Genomic DNA, 18,043 nt, shown 5'->3' on the forward strand with positions numbered 1-18,043 from the left:
CAGGTGTATATACATTTCGATTTAAAGCTTTTGTGACTGCAGCGATTCATATTCTTGGTTCTTTCGGTAACTTCACGTAGAAGGGAAATAATAAAAAAAGAAAAAGAAAACAATTAAATTCTCAGGACTTTTCGATTGCAACACAAGCAATCATCAGGTGTGAAAACCACAGCAAGAAGATTTTCCCACCTGATGATGGTTGCTTGTGTTGCAATCGAAACGTCGTGAGAATGTTATTGTTTTATATTTTTTATTTTATTATTTCCCTTCAACGTGACTTTACCGAAAGAACCAAGATTATGTATATACATTCTTTCGTACATTTCTGGGATAAATGTTATAATGTTTAACCTTCTCCAGATCATATGGCATACCTTTTGCCCACTAGGAAAATAATTGCCATGACACTGTGCGAGACGGTAAAAATAAAAAACAATACCATTGAAAAGTTAATGTGTAATTTATACATGATCATTATATCCTTTATACGTGTTTATTTCCCATTGTTATTTTTAGGCATGCGTCACCGTCATGAGTAGAAGTCGCTAGACTGGGTAAAACATGAATCATTATTTCTCCACGTGAGTGTTTGCGAAGGCTGGTTGTCTACCAACTGACAGCCAGGTGATTAAATTCTATTTCTTTTCCATTTTTCCTCCTTGTAAACGTACGTTGCAATCCCCAGGGTCTTAGCCCCCGGTGTCGTCATTGTATCGCAGCCTCAGACTCTCCCGTTAATGGTTTTTGTCTGCGTATGCTACCTGGTTCTTATTTCCACTGCGCGCGCTTAAATATTTTGGCAGCCTGTTGCGGATTTCAGTTTTTTTTTAAAGGTTTCCCCGTCATATCTCCTGACGGTTTTGTTTGCCCGGCGGAGCCTGATGAATGCGTAATATGTCCCGTCGTCCCATTGGGAAGCCCGGCGCGATCAAAATGCGTTGAGAATTATTTCTGTTTCTCCTACCCCCCGTGTTTGCCTGCCAGGCCCCAATGCCATATCCGTGAGCCTGTCCCCCATGGGGCGATACATAATGGTGGGACTCGCCTCGCGCAGGGTGCTCCTGCAGCCCTCCACCAAGCACATGGTCGCCCAAGTGTTCCGCCTGCAGCAGCCGCACGCTGGAGAAGTGTCCATGCGGGTAGGTGCCACGTGATATGCACGCGCACACACGCGCCCGTTTGTGTGTGTGTATGCCACCTTGGAATTGCACTCGGCCTCAAATGAGTACCTGGTGCGGTGTGTAAACATTGCCACTGGGGAGACAAAGGCGTCCAGGCGTGGTGCTGGCCACCCAGCCCCTCATGTGCCGTGCCGGCCTTCATAGGTTATCGCTAACAGTACTTGCCCCAACAGTCTGTTAGAGGCTACACGGGGGATCTTTGTCTTGGAATTGCACTTTGACAGAAACAGTAATGCATACATTGGAGAGCGTTTACAGATAAACGACAGCGTTTCGACTGTTGTGAAAATTACATGTATGTTGAACTTCTTTCGCACCATACTAATGGGTGCGTAAGAAGTGCAACATATGCTAACATACCCTGTGGAAGGTGCGGGAGAAGGACAACAAACTAAATGTATACATGGGCTTCGGCAGGACATGTCGCAAGGGGGGATCATCGCCAGAGGGTCGAGACTAACGACGGAGTGACAGCCAAAGGAGAGACGGCATCTGACCGTTGATATGGGATATTGGAGTGATTAAAGCAATTGGTGTGCAGGTGCTAAGTGCAATATTACGTTGCAGGAACGCGAGATGGTGACTGCTTGGGTAGGCCTTCGTACAGCAGTGGATTGATCATGGCTGATCATGTATGGCTGTGTGTGAATAGCCCAGTTGGTGCCTGCTTGTTTATGCAAACTTTAGTGCCCGCACGCTGTTTGCACACATCGATTGGAAAGTTTGCTTCATCGACACGTTTGCGTACAATTGTGGCGCACTGCCGGACACCCAATAAAATCTCCGTCACACACGTGCACACGCGCCCTCCAATGTACAAGCAACACGTGCACATAATGTGCACAAAATTCCTGCATTGCACCGTTATCGCTGGCAGCGCTTGCAAACCGGCACGTATACACTTAAGGGCAAGTCACAAAATTCATTTTTTTTAATGTACCAAATGTTCTCGTCTGTGAATTCCTGGCGGCATTCATTTTAAAATTAAAGTGCATGTCCCTGAAGTTTTGGCACGACCATGACCCCATGATCTTTACACGAAAACGTAATTTTGATAACATTGGCCTTGCTGAAGCATGCTCTTTTCGCATTGTTTGAACAGCTTTTTGTAAAAACCGCCCGGCAAACGGGCCCAAATTGGCAGGTGTGCTCGCTCCGCGGAAATCTCACCCGCTTTAAGGGGCTTGGATGTGCTCAATGAAAGCCACCTGCATGGTATGGGAATGAGCAAAGAGCGAGGCTTCTTGGAGAATGCAGCGCGAGGGAAGGGCCTGCAGAGACGATGGCAATAAAAAACAAAAAAATATTGATTGTGCATGCAGGCACGCGTCGTGTAAATGCCGTTGAAGAGGATGGCATTGTTTGGGGGAAAAATGCGGCCGTTGCATTCAAAGAGGTGGCGAGAAAAATTGCATGGGCAACCCTCGCCGCCGATCACATTAGCGCCTTGCACTCGCTCGAAGCGTGATGCCTGCGCGGATAATATCTGCCCACTTGAGGAGTTGCACGTTTCCATTATCCGGACCGAACAAAGACTACCCTCTCCTCTCTTTCCATTTATGTATTTTAGCTCTGATTTTGGAGTCCATGTTGCTGTGTTGGTGGTGCTGTTTTGTTGGGAAGGTGGCTCCAGGGAGAAGGAGGTTATAGTGGGAGAGAGGTAAGCAGCAGCGTGTTTGAGGCAGCCTGACTTGCCAGACTAACTAGCTCGCATGGGGGTGGAACGGGGATAGCCCACTGGGTTCTATCGTTCATAGGTATTTCTTGAAGTTGCCGCTGGGAATATGTCCTCATTTTGCCTTCAAGTTCACAATAATGTTGGAGATGAGAACAATTCGGTTGGCTGTCCTCTTCACTCAGCCATTTGCGCTGCTTAATTGGCAACTTTTTACTGTTGGTGTACGGAATGTGAAAATTGAACACCGAGAATTTTTTTCAGTGTTGTAACAGCTTGAGTGCCGAGTGGCATCTATTCCCAAATGTACTCCACAGCCCGCAAACCTGCTGTGACTCGCAATAGTGTAGCAGGAGGGCGAACACATAAAATGTGACAACAACACTCACAAGTGATGCACTACAAGAGATTTGTTAATATCACTTTACTACACTTGTCGACAACTATCGGGGAGGGCGTGTGATATCTAACCATCTGGCCAGACTACTTTCTGAAACATCTGCAGCACATGCTCACAATACCACACTTCATGCCTCTGTGGCTATTACCACCTGCCATGTGCTCGCATATCCTTTGGAAAACACTGATTTGGCTATCACTGAAGGTTGATGGAATAACATTAGCACCGCAAATTATTGTGCTCCTGCATTTAGTAGTAATTGCTGTCCTCAAATCTCCTGGGTGAGACTAGGCGCTCTTGAATGTAGTAATACTGCACCATGAAAGACCTTCAAATGTTTCTATTCATCGCATGTTTATAAGTGGGTTGTTTTTCCCAAGCTATATCTCATGTCACGATGTTGGTGATGCTGCGTTGGCAGTGGTGCACACGTAATGAAAAAACTCAACACATTCATCAATAACACAATTATTTACCTTTCAGGAAATTATATAAGAGATGAAGTTTCATGAAGAAGTGTAATAATGAAGGGTTATAAAATGTTATATGGAGAGGGACAATTGGCCCAAATGTCACCTTTTATATATTTTCCTTTTAAGGCCAAAGGATGTGTTTATTTCTTTGTATATTTCATATGGTTATTGCCATGTTAATGGCTTATGGCATGATGCATTTGCCAGGATCATCTTGCAAATTAAACAATTTCCACATTAAAAATTAAGTTGTGATTAAAGCTAATTGGCTGCCATAAAAATGTTTTTTTAGTTGATACTTGAAATGTATTTGTGCAAAAATTCTCATCCCCTTTGGGCAAAAATTTGATTACAAGCTTCTTTTTTTGTTGCCGCTGCCTAATTGAATTGCTTATACTGGTAGGAACTTCCTGGTTACACCAGCCCACGGGATTATTGTGTCCGTCCTTCATGCAGGGAGGGGCTGGGTGGGGAGGGAGGGGCTGGGTGGGGAGGGTGGGGAGGTGGCTGGGTGGGGAGGGTGGGGCTGGGTGGGGAGGGGAGGGTGGGGAGGATTAGGAGGGGCTGGGTGGGTAGGGTGGGGCTTTGTGGGAGGGGTGGGGCTGAGTGGGGAGGGGCTGGTCACCCCGTGGTGCCCTTATAAAACTCAATGTTTAACCTACTCACGCCGGCTTGTGCCCACCCTCACAGTCGGCCATATTTGCGGAATACACCACGCCGCCGTTGACCCTGGCCATTGACCGAGCAACCCAACGTTCCTACCAGCTCCCTCCACAGGAATGTGTTCAAGAAATTATAATCCACTGTGTTGCATATGGAGAAATAAAGAGAACACAATTTCCAGTAAAAAAAACATTAAGACATTACAGGGCACTAGAGCAGCAAGGTCGCACAGTGATAACACTCGTCCCTCAGAGCAAGCAGCACCTGGGTTTGATTCTCTAGTCAAGCGCCTTCTTGTGATGAGCTTGCACGTTCTCCCCCTGTTCTGCATGGGTTTTCCAGTTTCCTCCCATTGTAAAAACAGTGTATAACTGGTATTGGCCAAAAATCCCGCTGCTGGAAAATTACCTGCAAACTTGGCAGGATCCTCCTGAAAAATAGTTTTGAGACCTTTCCCGGATTGAATAAGCATAATAATAATACTTTTACATGGTTTACTTAAAATTTAGTAAAAACAATCATTCTTCGCTCTGGACAAATATTTATTCTCAAGTGAGGCTGCTGGTAATATTTACACTCTTGTAAAAAAGTTGTCCCACAACAGCCTATGCTTCAATAATACAAGGGCCGCTTCTTCTACACCAGTGGGAGGAGAATGTCATCTTCTGAGGCGCATGGCGCAGTGATCATTGTCTTCCGTGACCGATGAACACCAACGGGGGGTCTCCCTTTACTGTGATGAAAGCGTCTCATTTATTGAGATGCAGACCGGTTGGCCCCAAATTGTTGTCACAGTTCATAATGCATTTTTTGGTCGGGTTGTGCAAGCAAAAAAGTGTGGCCTAAACCCTCCACACGGCGCAGCTAATTAAAGAAAGTTGTCACTTGGAACAAACCTGCTAATTTATTTTCACTGGTGGTGTTGGGAGACCAGTCCGCACACATTTCACAAATTGTTGCCATTAGCGACATTGGTGTTGCTAGAAAAGCTATCGCCTCTTGTGGCTGACACTATGAGCGATAATACGACCCCGTCTTCCTGTACTTGGAAGTGTTGACTGGAGCAGGCTCGGTGTTTGTAAGATGGATGTGCAGCGAACAGGCATTACGGCCTCGGCAGTTCAAGTGGCCCAGGGGTTCTGCTTACATCGGGGAGACGTTGGCCATTCTTGTTTGGCACGGGACGAGGGCTTGTGCTCGCGCGTCGAAATTTACCGCGTGGCAGCAGCATGGTAGGCGCTAATGACGGCCGACTCTTCGGTGTGGGCGAGAAGTGCTCCTCTTCATTTCTAATTATATTAAATGCCGTGACAGGCATGCAGGGCTAGGCCCACACCCCCGCCCCCCACCACAAATACCGCCAAACCACCCCCCACCACCAGCCACCCAACACTTCCCTCTGGACATGCGCGCATCATGTAGGTTTTCTCTAGTGCTGGGAATAAAATGCCCATCTCGTGGTGGACCGCAGAGGCTGGCGGTCGTGTCTGCTGTGGATACATGCTGCTGTAATTATGCAATTTTGAGCTGATTTCCTAAAGGGATAATAGGCTAAGGGACTGCTCACTTCGCCTGCCACATACGTTCAATAAGTCAACAGGTATCCAGGGAATGTGGGGGGGGGGTTACTTATATAGACACGTATCATTTATGATCTGAATGCGGAGAACGTTCCTGTGGGAATTTCCAAGTGTGTCCTTGTGTGCTGTATCTGGAGATATGATATAGTGTGCATTTTAATGTCTACGGCCTTTTGCCACCACACACAGCTATCTTACCTAGATCAAACAAAACTTCAGTGTTACAGGTATCCATAGCACACTCCATATTTTCATCGTTCATGCAGATTAGTTTTAAAATTGGGCTGCTTAAATGATGCTCTTTCTCTTCCATTGTGAAACGAACAAGAAATATTTGATCCGAGGAGTAATGGCTAAGGGTACAGGCAATGTAGCGTTCACCCAAAAACTGTACAGAGAGACGCCAAAATGAATGGGTGTCGCATCCTGCGACAGAGACTCGCGCGGAGAAGCGAAGCATTCAATATTTTAGACACTGCAAAGTAACCGCCCCTGGCTACCATCCTACCCCTGGCTGCACGCGGCACCATAATGCTTGGCTCACAGGAACAAGACCGATGCCTTTTAAGGCTGCATTTCCTGCGAGATTGCAGCTCACACTGCCCCCATTTTTAAAGCAACTTGGATAGCTCTTTCCCCGGCTGTGTCCCTTTGCAGAGGGAGCCTTTTCATCTCTGCAGAAATGGAAAAAGTAGCCAAGCAATCAACTTGCGCGGACACTTTTCAGCACATCCACCGACAAAAACGAGTCGACCGCGTGCGTCTCAGGAGTGTTTAAAACGTTGCAGGCATCGAAAGTGATCGGGCATAATAGTGAGGAGTGTGGAAGATTGTATTTGTCGTGTGCAGAATTGCAGTGTGGGTTCAAAGCTGTTGATGTAATGTGTGGATGCCTCTCTTTACTTGTGGTTCTAAATTTGGCACGTCATTCACAACTTGTCCCATTTCCTTGGTATGCAGTCATCATTGTTGACAATGATAACTTCACACGTAGTATTTCGTATAATCGTGTTTCAGCATTGTTTTTATCTTCCACTCTTGTTTATTGTTAAAGTATTTTGATGAACCCTTGCTAAATTGTCTTTGTCATTTCCTGCTCATTTTCTTGACAAGGCGCAGAATAACAAAAACAATAAACGTTTAATGGATCATAGAGTGTCCAGTTGTTTATCTCCATTATTGCGGGTTTTTAAATCATTGGTGTGAGACACTTGTGAATAGTGATTTAATTATCTCGCCTTTGCTGAGAATGGTGTCGCATCACACGTAAGATTTTGCATACCAAATGACAGTGGCTTGCACTTGCGATAGCACTTAAGTCGTTTTGTATCTGCCGCTATCATTAATCCCTGCCACCTCTCTGCTCAACAGCGGGTGTTCAACGTGGTGTACCCGATGCCGCCCGACCAGAGGCGTTACGTGAGCATCAACTCGGCACGCTGGCTTCCGGATGTGGGGCTGGGCCTGGCTTATGGCACCAACCGGGGAGACCTCATCATTTGCCGACCCATGTAAGCCCCTCCCCCACCGCCGCTTTCCAAACCCATAGCACCCCACCAACGCGATGCAGTCGTACGCCCACCCATCAACTCGCCCTGTTCACAGTGTGCTCTCTTGAATACTCCTCCTTCCACCAAACTCTCTCTCTCACTCCTGCTGTCCCTTGGGCTCATTTTCGATTGTCAACATGTGGAAAGAAAGTCGGTTTACCTGTACCAAATATGTCAGGGTTTATACCGAATCATTAAACCATTTTTGGGGAAATATGTTGAACGTGGCCCCGCTTTTGTAATGCTATCTTCTGGCACAGCAGATGGCAGAGCAGCAGAATTTATTATTGTACTGTATGTGTATGCTCTCCACCTTTGCCAACCTGCACTGGACCGATGTAAAGTACAGTCTAATAAACCTAGTAACCCGCATGGCATCAGGAGGCAAGCGGACATCGAGCTGTTCGTGTTTGTAAGATGCATTGGTCTGCTACACTCCATTTTGATTGATTACCTTTGCACCAGTTAAGAGCCCATTGAGACAAGAAGTCTCTTCCAAGGGTGACCCAAGTAAAAAAAAAATGCACAAACAGCAACGCAGATACATCAAGCAGCAAAAATAGGTTCCTGAGTAGGCATGTAACTGTGCATTGATTTGTCAATGAAAATTGATTCTTATGCTCACAATACATGCATCAAATCATGCGTGTGAGAGTCGATGATTTTTGATCCGTCTATGTTGTATGTAATTGATTCTCGTGGTTCCTACAGCTAATAGAGGCACTAAATTCTTCACCGCATTGCTTACAAAAGAGAATCAATTCTGAAATCAAATTGTGACCCTGGATCGTGAAAATGTTTCAAATGTTGGAAGGGGTGGATACGTAAGGTGAACAAAGTTAAAATATCTTCTTGGTTTCGATTTAAAGCTTTCGTGACTGCAGGGATTCATCTTCTTGGTTCTTTCGGTAAAGTCACGTAGAAGGGAAGTAATAAAATAATAAAAATAAAACATAATAAAATAATTCTCACGACGTTTCGGCTACAACGCAAGCAGCCGTCTTCACCTTTCGGCTACAACGCAAGCAGCCGTCTTCACCTTTCGGCTACAACGCAAGCAGCCGTCTTCACCTGAAGACGGCTGCTTGCGTTGTAGCCGAAACGTCGTGAGAATTATTTTATTATGTTTTATTTTTATTATTTTATTACTTCCCTTCTACGTGACTTTACCGAAAGAACCAAGAAGATCTTCTTGGAACCAAGAAGAACCAAGAAGATCTTCTTCTTGGAACCAAGAAGATCTTCTTGATTCATTCGGTAAAGTCACGTAGAAGGAAAATAATAAAATAATAAAAATAAAACATAATAAAATAATTCTCACGACGTTTCTGTCTTTCCGACAGACCTGTTCTTCACCTGAGGACGGCTGCTTGCGTTGTGGCCGAAACGTCGTGAGAATTGTTTTATTATGTTTTATTTTATTTGTATTATTTTATTATTTCCCTTCTACGTGACTTTACCGAAAGAACCAAGAAGATGAATCACTGCAGTCACAAAAGCTTTAAATTGAAAGTTAAAATATATTCTTTGTCGTCTGCAGATACTCTCCCTGCAAGACCTGATTTGTGTTACGTTGGTCGTTATGGAGAACGCACGAGCAGATTGTCGCACGCTGCATATTTAAACGCCTAGGATGCACAACTTTTACCATTCTCCAAGTAAAAGATGAATGTATGCTCTAGAAGAGTCGAATGGTTCACGCAGTATACACTCTCCTAGATGGGTTTTTCTAAGTTTAGATTTTTCACAAATTGTCATTGTGAACATGATTTGTTTGGGGGAAGATGTCAAAAAGTTAAGTTTCTCTGTTCAAGTGCCCTGTTCTCAACACCAGCGAGAAGAACTTTCCATTCCACCCAGCGAGAGAACGTGATTGTTTATTGCACAACAAACCATTGTTAAAATTCTCAAGAGATGAAAGTTTAGCCACATTAAGTGCAAAACCTAATTTTAACCTGATGGGTCTTTTTGAACATTGGCAACTGTAGTCAAGGCCATAAACTATGTGCTCTTGACTCGTTGGCCTCAAGTCCATGCTCCAGACCATCCCAATACCATTATCTTCTTCTCTACATATGACAGTTTTGTTTTCTAATTTTTATATATACTACATATGCTTCTTTGTTTGCCGTAATGAACACAGTCCACTGACTTGAGATAAGTTGCATTTGGACACGAGAGAGATTAAATTGTATGAAATACGGACAACCATGTGGATAATCGGAATAATTTCAGCGAATAAATGCGGTCCCATTGGTTCTCCCACGCTCCATCCCACCAACATGTATAACAGGAGTTTCACTGTTTTTATAAAGGCAATAATGTTCATAGGTATGAAACAATACAGAGCAGCTAATTGCAGTGGGTAAAACGGTGAACAACAAATTTCACAGCGGTTTGGCGCGTGGCGGTGTGTTACCGGCAAAAAAATTCTGTCGAGTGTTTTGATTGCCTCTAATGTGTGCATTTAGTTAGAAGGCTTGTAATTGGCCAAGTGAAATGTGCGTTCTTTGTTTGCGTTTTTGTTTAGCGTCCAGCACGAGCCTGACATACTTCAACTCCATTAGGGGCATGCGGTGGTTTGACCTCTGAACTTTGTATGGGGAGAATGCTTTTAGCTTTTGTTTGCAATCCAAAAAGGAAAAAAAAGTAACCCTTATTCAATTAATTACCTGTTGCAGACATTTAAATAATTTTCTCTGTCATTTTTAAAGGAAAGTTTGGGCTACGCCGAAGGGTAATTTATTTGGTTGTAAGTGCTGCGCGGCACATGGTGATTTGTGTGGCTGTCTGCTGTGTGTTACGCGCTGCCTGTTGCGAGCATAACATCAACGTAGTGTTTTATGTATGAACGGTAACGTGCCGCATATGATTTACACTTCTCCTGGCCACACATCATTATTTGTTTTGTCTTGTGGTTGTGCGTGGAGCGTGTGTGGCGTATCCCGTGTTGCACTGCAGGTTGTATATGATGCGAATCTGCACTTTGTGACTGTGCCGTGTGCCTTCGTTTGCAATTGTGCGTTGCCGGTTGTCCCTACCTCCCCCGCCCCACCCCAGTGGAGTGGACCCAAGCCTGACTAGCGACGTGGGCTGGGACAATCTTTACACGCTGTCAGAGGCCGTGGACTCGTTGCAGAGCCGTCGAGAGCCTGTGCGCCCTGGGTGAGCACCCATCACCGTCGTCGTTATGATCGCCGCGACATGTTACCATCCCGTTGGCTCTTTGGCACTGAACGCATCTCACGTCCGACATTACTCGCTCCTCAGCACAACGGCCGAGGATAACATGAACGCCTCGATTTGCAAGATTGATGGCTTAAAAGAAAACTCATTTTTTTGCATTCAGTCGGAGCTTTCTGGGCGCTTGTTATATCAAGCGGAATAAATAACATCACTTTGTGAGGTTTATTTTAAAATGAATAAGGGATGAAAACCGGCCTACAGAAAGTTATGGCAGCATAGAATATGTAGAGGCTGCAATAAAGAAATATGCTGGCCAAACTAACACTTAGCTTTATGGAGGCTATGTATCATGGACGGCCTGAAACAAGAAATCTAACATTAAAATCGTGATCATGTGTGCCATTATAGTGTACTCTAGTGACGTTACTACAGTCACTTTTTTATACTCTATGGTATTGACTTCACATTTCTCCTTTTGTGTGGCATTTGAAAAGCAACTGACAAAACATTACAACTGTCTCCATTTTGGTAATCCATCCGATGGTGTCAGGATTTTTTTGATGTGCAGCGTTCACAGTAATGTAAGACGTGATTGATCTAATCTTAAAGTCTTATTTTTGTGTGAACAAAGCTTCATAATGCCTGTATAGGACACCCGAAGACATACATCCAAAGTTAAATATCTAGTATATGAGTGAATTGGTTTTTGGTTGAGTATTTAATCGCGAAACACATTTTGCGGAAACGAATACGAGCGCTGCTTTAAATCAAGATTGAGGGGTCGCGTGCGTGGAATGGGGGAGCTTCAGGAAAGCTCGATCAAATTAAGATTGAGATCTTGCACGTGCATGTGCGTTACAGGTGACGTGCAGAGCTCGTTCAAATTGTATTGAGATTGTGTGTGCGCTTCTCAGGTGACTTAGAGAGCACACTAATTAAAAAGTGCCCTCTACTTGGCATGGCGTTGTTTATCAATAATGAGGCGTGCGGTGTGTAAGGGCTTAACCTATGAACTTAACATTTAGTTTTTTAGAAGCCAATATTACGATTTCTAATGACATTTTTGGGTTGGGCCATGTAATTATCTTTTGTTCCTTGACGTCAGGACAACTATTGCGGAAGCCAGGGTCAGGTGATGTAGTTATTCTGCCTTCCTGGATCTTGTCCTGAAGATGGTTGAAGTAGTTCAAAACAAAACGTCTTGTGTCTATTTGACTAATTTTGTTGTGAGAATATTTTTTGTTGGATGCTTTGGGGTGCGTGTGTTGAAACAATAATGTGTTGTTATGTTGGGTGGCGGAGGGTCTTAACGACTTAAATTTGGCCAGATCATTACGTGGCCTAACCAATAATCAAATCAATTATGGAGTTAATCTGTATTTGAATGGCAGACCATGGTGGATCGCGAGGCCTGGAAGTTTGAGAGACCACGGTCCAGATATTTGGTGTGAACCGCGCCGATTAAGAAGCGCTCTCTACATCACATGCAGCTTTTTTTAAATACTGACACGTCGATTTTCACACATCGGCATGTAACGTTTATCCATTTCCTATAAGCTTCAACGAGTCTCGGTGAGCTATTGAGCGAGCCGTCGCGTAGCGGTTGCCACGTCTGATTCGGTGCCGTGTGTATGTTGTGTGTGTGTGTGCGCCACAGGTCTGCGCCGAGGTCAGATGCGTTCAGGCCCGACCGCGAGTTGGCGCTCATGAGCGCCATCGGGCTGCAGCCACGCGGACCAGGCTCTTGGTCCGTGACCACTCAGGGAACGCAGACGCAGCGCCACTTCCTCAGCGCCAGCACACAGACCGACGCCGAGCACGGTACGCCAGGCAGGCACGCATGTGCGTGTGTGCCGACGAGATACAACGCCTCTCGGCACTTGCAGAGTTGTCCATTAATCGGCGCCGTTGTATATTTTTACCGAGACTCTCAATATCACGAACCATGGCGGACGGTACAGTCAGATGTAGGGCAAAGCGACGTTAGGAATTACTTTGTGGACATAAGGAAATAGGACTTCTTCTTGAAGAGATGGAGCCAAAAATCGGCTCGTGTGCAGGTGCTCAATGGGATTGTTACATGGCAGGATGGTGAGAGATGCCGACGGCTTGTGGAGGCCTTCATCCAGTAGTGGATTCATCCTAGATGATGATGATGACCAGGACCTTAACTTAATCGGGCGAAGCTGCTTGGCATCTTCATTTAGGTTTGATTTGAGAAAACATCGTAGGCATAATTTAAGTACTTTATGCAGATTGCTTGTTTTCTGTTTTGGTTGCTGGTTAATTGTTTTATGAAAACGTGGCACGCTTAAAACACTTGCCATCAACTAGGCTTGTAACGATTCTTGTCACCCACACAATTCTATGAATTGCTACGATTTGGAGTCGTGATTCCATTAGAATACTGTATTTTTTGTCCTAGTGTGTTTAACATGGTGGCCTCTGGTGGCTGCAGTAGTCACATGATTGTATTGTAAAGCATATGCTTGGATAATTATTCTGAAAGCGTAATATTTGATGGGTAATATCGTGAGCATAACAATGGATATTGGCGAATCCATGCATCGATGCATTGTTTGACCCTTCATGTCAACCCTATCGTATATTGTGCGACATGTCTCGAAGCACTTCATATCACATCTTCTCTCAAACATTTGAAAGGGCACCCTCCAAGTTGCAGCTGTCCTTGTAGGCACACGGTGACTCGGCGCTTGGCCTCCAAACGGGCATTTGTCTGCCAGTAGCAGGCAATGATTGCTATGTGTGATCTCAATTGAGTATTTTGTGGATGATTGTTTTAATTTGGCAAGTAATATCGTGCAATGTGCACTTTCACACAATTAATTGTGCCGCTATTGGTCAATTGTCTCAGCAGCCCTTCATGCAAGAGACAAAAACTTCATTTATATGCACAGCAGAAGCATCTATAATTATAATAGGGTTAGAATATCATGGTAATAAAATAATTAGATCTGACTTACCTGCGAAAGTCGCATATACTAATGAAAATACAATTATGATAACCGGGCAGAATATAATTCTTGGGTGATTAAACATGTTCCACTTGAATTATTTGAAAATCATTATACGAAGTACATAGGGTGTTTCACACTCATTAGTATTGCTGGCTACATGCAGGGTAAACAAAACCAATTAACAAAATGACATTGTGGAACACAAATTGGTAAATTACAAGAGCGCAGCTCCTGAATTATTCTGTGAATTTGACACGGTGAACTGAGCAGACGCAAATACACGTGCACTGCGTATGGTATAGAACGCCACTTTGCTGATAGTTGTGATGAAATACCCTAGTTCCTCTCTTTCAAGTTAGCCCCTTTTAGTTAGATCTGTCAAAAATATTATCTTAGAAATGATGTGATGGAAAAACAAACCGTCACTGGCACAACACCCTAGCCGTTGTGATGAAAGTACGGGGAAGTAGCACTCCTTCAATTAAAAATCAACGCACTTTCTTTTAATTTACGTTGAAAATAAATGAGCCTGTTTTCAGCAACTGAAAATGAAAGGAGTTGGGGTCTAGCCCTTTCAAATGTCTGCGGCTTGTGTTATTATTGCGTACTGATTAAAATGCGGTAATGAGCCGAGTCGACTTCACTTGTACTCCCCCCCCCCCCCCCCCGTGTCATCAGTGCATTATTGTTATGAGGGTGACCACCGTCAATTTAAATTGCATGCTTCTTTCATTTAGCTCGCTTTTGTGAGTTTGTACGACCAAGCTTTGTTGATCATGCTGTTTATTTGCGCATCCGCTGAGCATTATTTGCAAAACGAATAATATTTGGAATTGTGCGAAAACAACGCCGTGCAAAGTTTCAGAATTCGCCAACTTTGACAGCCCCCCCCCCCCCCGTGCGTGCGTTTTAATGCCGTGTACCCGTACGAGCAAATGCGGGGGGGGGGGGGGGTTGTTTTTATTGTTTATTTCCTTGTTTACGTGTGGACGAGCGTTAGTGCAGCTAAACGAAACCCCTAGTCGTGTGTTGGTGAATGACGGGTTCAATTTATATGCGTTGCTGTGCTGCGGGGGACGGGGCAGCGGGTTTGGGGTTGTGGGTAGTGCGCTGGAGACTGTAAGTGATGTTAATGGAGAGGGATCCCACTAGATTTTTTTTCCCCTAATCCTGCTGAGATTGGCTTGCCCTTTGCTCCTTTCCCATAATCTCTTTCTCTCCCCATCTCTCGCCCCTCTCCCTTTGATTTTGCAGCTTTAGCAGGGGGCCTCTGAGCGCCTGGTGCCACATCTTACCGTCCATTTGCGTGGCAGTCATTGAATAATTATTAGCATAGATATTTTATTTACATTTTCCCCTGGGTTTTATTGGCTTATTATTCACGTGATTATCATCGCCTTCCATTATGTGGCAGTGTCTGCTTTTCCTTTTTACCCTTCACTCTAAGGCGCACACATTGCCCCATTCTCATTGGCTGCCGGGAAGCAAAGAACCACTGCAGTTTGTTAAGTTTCCTTGGAAACAACGCACGCCCCCCCCCCTTCACCCCTCACAGCCGGCGTCTTAGAATCATGGGACCATGCGCCGTTAAGAAGAAATAACAAGCATTGAGACGAGCAGTGCACAGGTCATGCATTACCGCAAATTGGGTTGGGAAAGAAAATATAAAGAGTGCATCGAACATTGGCCTCGCAACTGCATTGTTGGCATTCTGCCAGGATGAAAACACAGCTGTTTGCTTCGTCTCGGCATGTTGGGATGCTCAAACATCCTCGGACTCTGCTGCCGTGTTGATTCCAGTGACCTGTATTGATTTTTTACTGGCGCGTGTTTCGTGAGCACGGCCGCAGCAGGTGCGGGCACAGCGATAGCCCCAACCACATTCAATCGTTTTTGGTTGCCCGGTGGATTTAACTCAGGGCTTAGTATAGGATGAGTGTGTATGTTTGCGTTACATCTTGGGGCGAGCGGTGGTGTAGTGGTTACGGTAGAATAGTGGTTACGGCATGGTGCTATGAACCCAGCGGTTTGAATTCAATTGCCGCTCATGGACAACATTTGCGAATATTTGAACTTCTGCGCTCTCCTCTAGGTCGACTCGGCCTTGAACGAGTATCTGGTAGTGTGCTTTTACATCAGCACTGGGGACACAAAGGCACCGGTCATGGTGCTAAAGCCACCACCAACTCATGCTCCGTTCTGCCCTTTATAGGTGCTCACTAACGGTATTTCCTCCTAACAGCCTTTTTTTAGGCTATATAGGGCATGCTGACAGTTTGTATCTTGTTTAATTTTGCACTGCATTCAATGTGTCGCATTAAGGCTGCTTGCTATGGCTTTCCTAGTGTGAGGCGCAACTGTTGAATTCTCAGCCTTATTGCCTTATAAGGAGTCGGCATCTCAGCAGTGCTATTGTCAGGCTGATATTACGTGTGAATTATTAATTAACGATCACGCAAAGTGATCATCCATGCATCAGCCTGGAGGTGTTTTATTCGTCACGTTGAATACAGATGCATACACACGACGTTCAGTTCCTAGATAGTTTTACAAGGTACATTGTGTACCTTCATTAACGCGTGTTGGTTTAGAGGGGATATTTAAATAATATACCCCTTGAAAGGCGCCACCATCCATTCATCATACCACTACTGCGGGTCTGAGCCGCGGATGAAATGGAGTGCCCTAAATATGCCACGTTCTGGCTGAGCTTTGGCATTTGAGAAAAAAAAAATACTTAAAGCGTTGTCATTTGTGATGGACAGTCAAATAGCTTGCATAACATGGCGTTTAGTTCACGGCTGCTTTTGGGTGAGGTCGTTCAATGGGCGCTCTCCCATGCGTCGTTATTTTACTGCAACGGATGCACGTACGGCGCAAACACATTTAGTTGAGCCTGGTTGCACCGAGTCTGTGGTAATGCCACTTTTCATCTCCAGCGCTCGCCGTATTCTTCAGATATAGGTAATAATGTGAACGATAATAATACATGAACAAAAATAAACAACCAGATTTCGATGTGTGCAGCAACTTTCATGTTCTCAGGTCAGTCACCCTTAGCTGTATGAAAAATTATCACATTACTTTTGGTTCATCACGTTGTTTTTCGTTTAGATCTAGTTTGGCTTATTCCAACTCGGAGCATTGATTTTTTTTATTGAAATGCAGCAAACTTTTTACAGAGCCTATATATAAAAGTTGTGTCCTTGTCTGGGCACTTAGGCCTGCTGATGTGACTTTTCATGAATAGTTCTGTGACGTCATCTTCCGGGACCATTCGGACACGGTGAACCAACCACTGCTCGCTGATTTCCATTTAGAAACGTCTTTGTCTCCGGCGTGATGCTGGCACAGCAATTGGAATACGTTACTATATTCCCTGGGAGGGAAGAGAAAAAGAGTAACATTAAAACATTAGAGAATGATGAAGCTCTGTTTTACACGGTAAACAAATTAAGTGAAATGTTATTAGTATTCCCCCTGTCAGCTCAGAGCCAGAATGTTTCTAAACGCTTGGCGGAGGGTAATTGAAGACTGTGCTTGCTATGTAGACCCAGGAACTTGTCCAGATGGTGGGGGGGGGAGGCCTTGGAGTGCTCATGGCTCACACTCAGTGCCACCCCCCCACGCACTTCCCTTACCCGCTCACAAGTTGCCTGCTTCCACCGTTTGGTAATTCTGGGATTCACCAGTGGCTGCGGGGAATGTATATGTGTTGAACTTATTTCGCACCGTACGTAGCCGACCGTGCTGATCGGAATGGTGGCACGTTGCTGTCTGTTGCTGGCAGTTTGAACGTTGAAGGGGTTTTGGCCCCGTTTGTACTCGTGTTTAATCCAGCTGAGGTAAAATGCATCTGATATGAACACCGCAATAGATTCCCTGATTGTCTGTAATTAAGTTTTATAAACAGTTATGCACCTCCCAAGAGGCCAGTGGTGGTGGCAGAGAAATGGCAGACAGGAATTTAATCAGTTTGGGCACTTTGTATATTTATTTTATTATAACATTGTGCGCACTGTGTGACACTGAACTTAAATGCATTGGGTGATGGCTGACAGGGTGTCGCCCACTATCCGGTGTATTTGAATTCATATGCAATGTGAAATGGTGATAGAATTAACAAGACTCATGTTAGAGCCTGTAATTGCTTATAACAGACACCAACGTGATGCATTGCTAAGTACCATTCCCCTGTACCAGAGCCAAATCAAATACTGCTTGCAATATGTTCTATTTATTATTCAAACTCGGCTATACACCTCACGTACCAAAGCTCATATTTCATTTCCCGAAGGCACGTGCATCATTTTCACAACTTTGGCAGATTATAAATCCTTTGTGGCCTCTAATTATC

General features: G+C 44.7%; 1 protein-coding gene across 5 annotated transcripts in view; it reads left to right on the top strand.

Moving 5' to 3' along the window:
• Window positions 1-18,043, top strand: part of AMBRA1 (autophagy and beclin 1 regulator 1) — a 103,399-nt gene that overhangs the window by 75,134 nt on the left and 10,222 nt on the right. For all 5 annotated transcript variants that reach the window (XM_078597100.1, XM_078597101.1, XM_078597097.1 and 2 more), the window contains 4 exons: window positions 985-1,139; window positions 7,344-7,483; window positions 10,583-10,687; window positions 12,366-12,529. In XM_078597100.1, the coding sequence (XP_078453226.1) occupies window positions 985-1,139; window positions 7,344-7,483; window positions 10,583-10,687; window positions 12,366-12,529 (564 nt within the window). The remainder of the gene's footprint in view (window positions 1-984; window positions 1,140-7,343; window positions 7,484-10,582; window positions 10,688-12,365; window positions 12,530-18,043) is intronic.

This window comes from Lampetra planeri, chromosome 8 (assembly GCF_965212315.1).
Source record: "Lampetra planeri chromosome 8, kcLamPlan1.2.h2, whole genome shotgun sequence".
Lineage (NCBI taxonomy): Eukaryota > Metazoa > Chordata > Hyperoartia > Petromyzontiformes > Petromyzontidae > Lampetra > Lampetra planeri.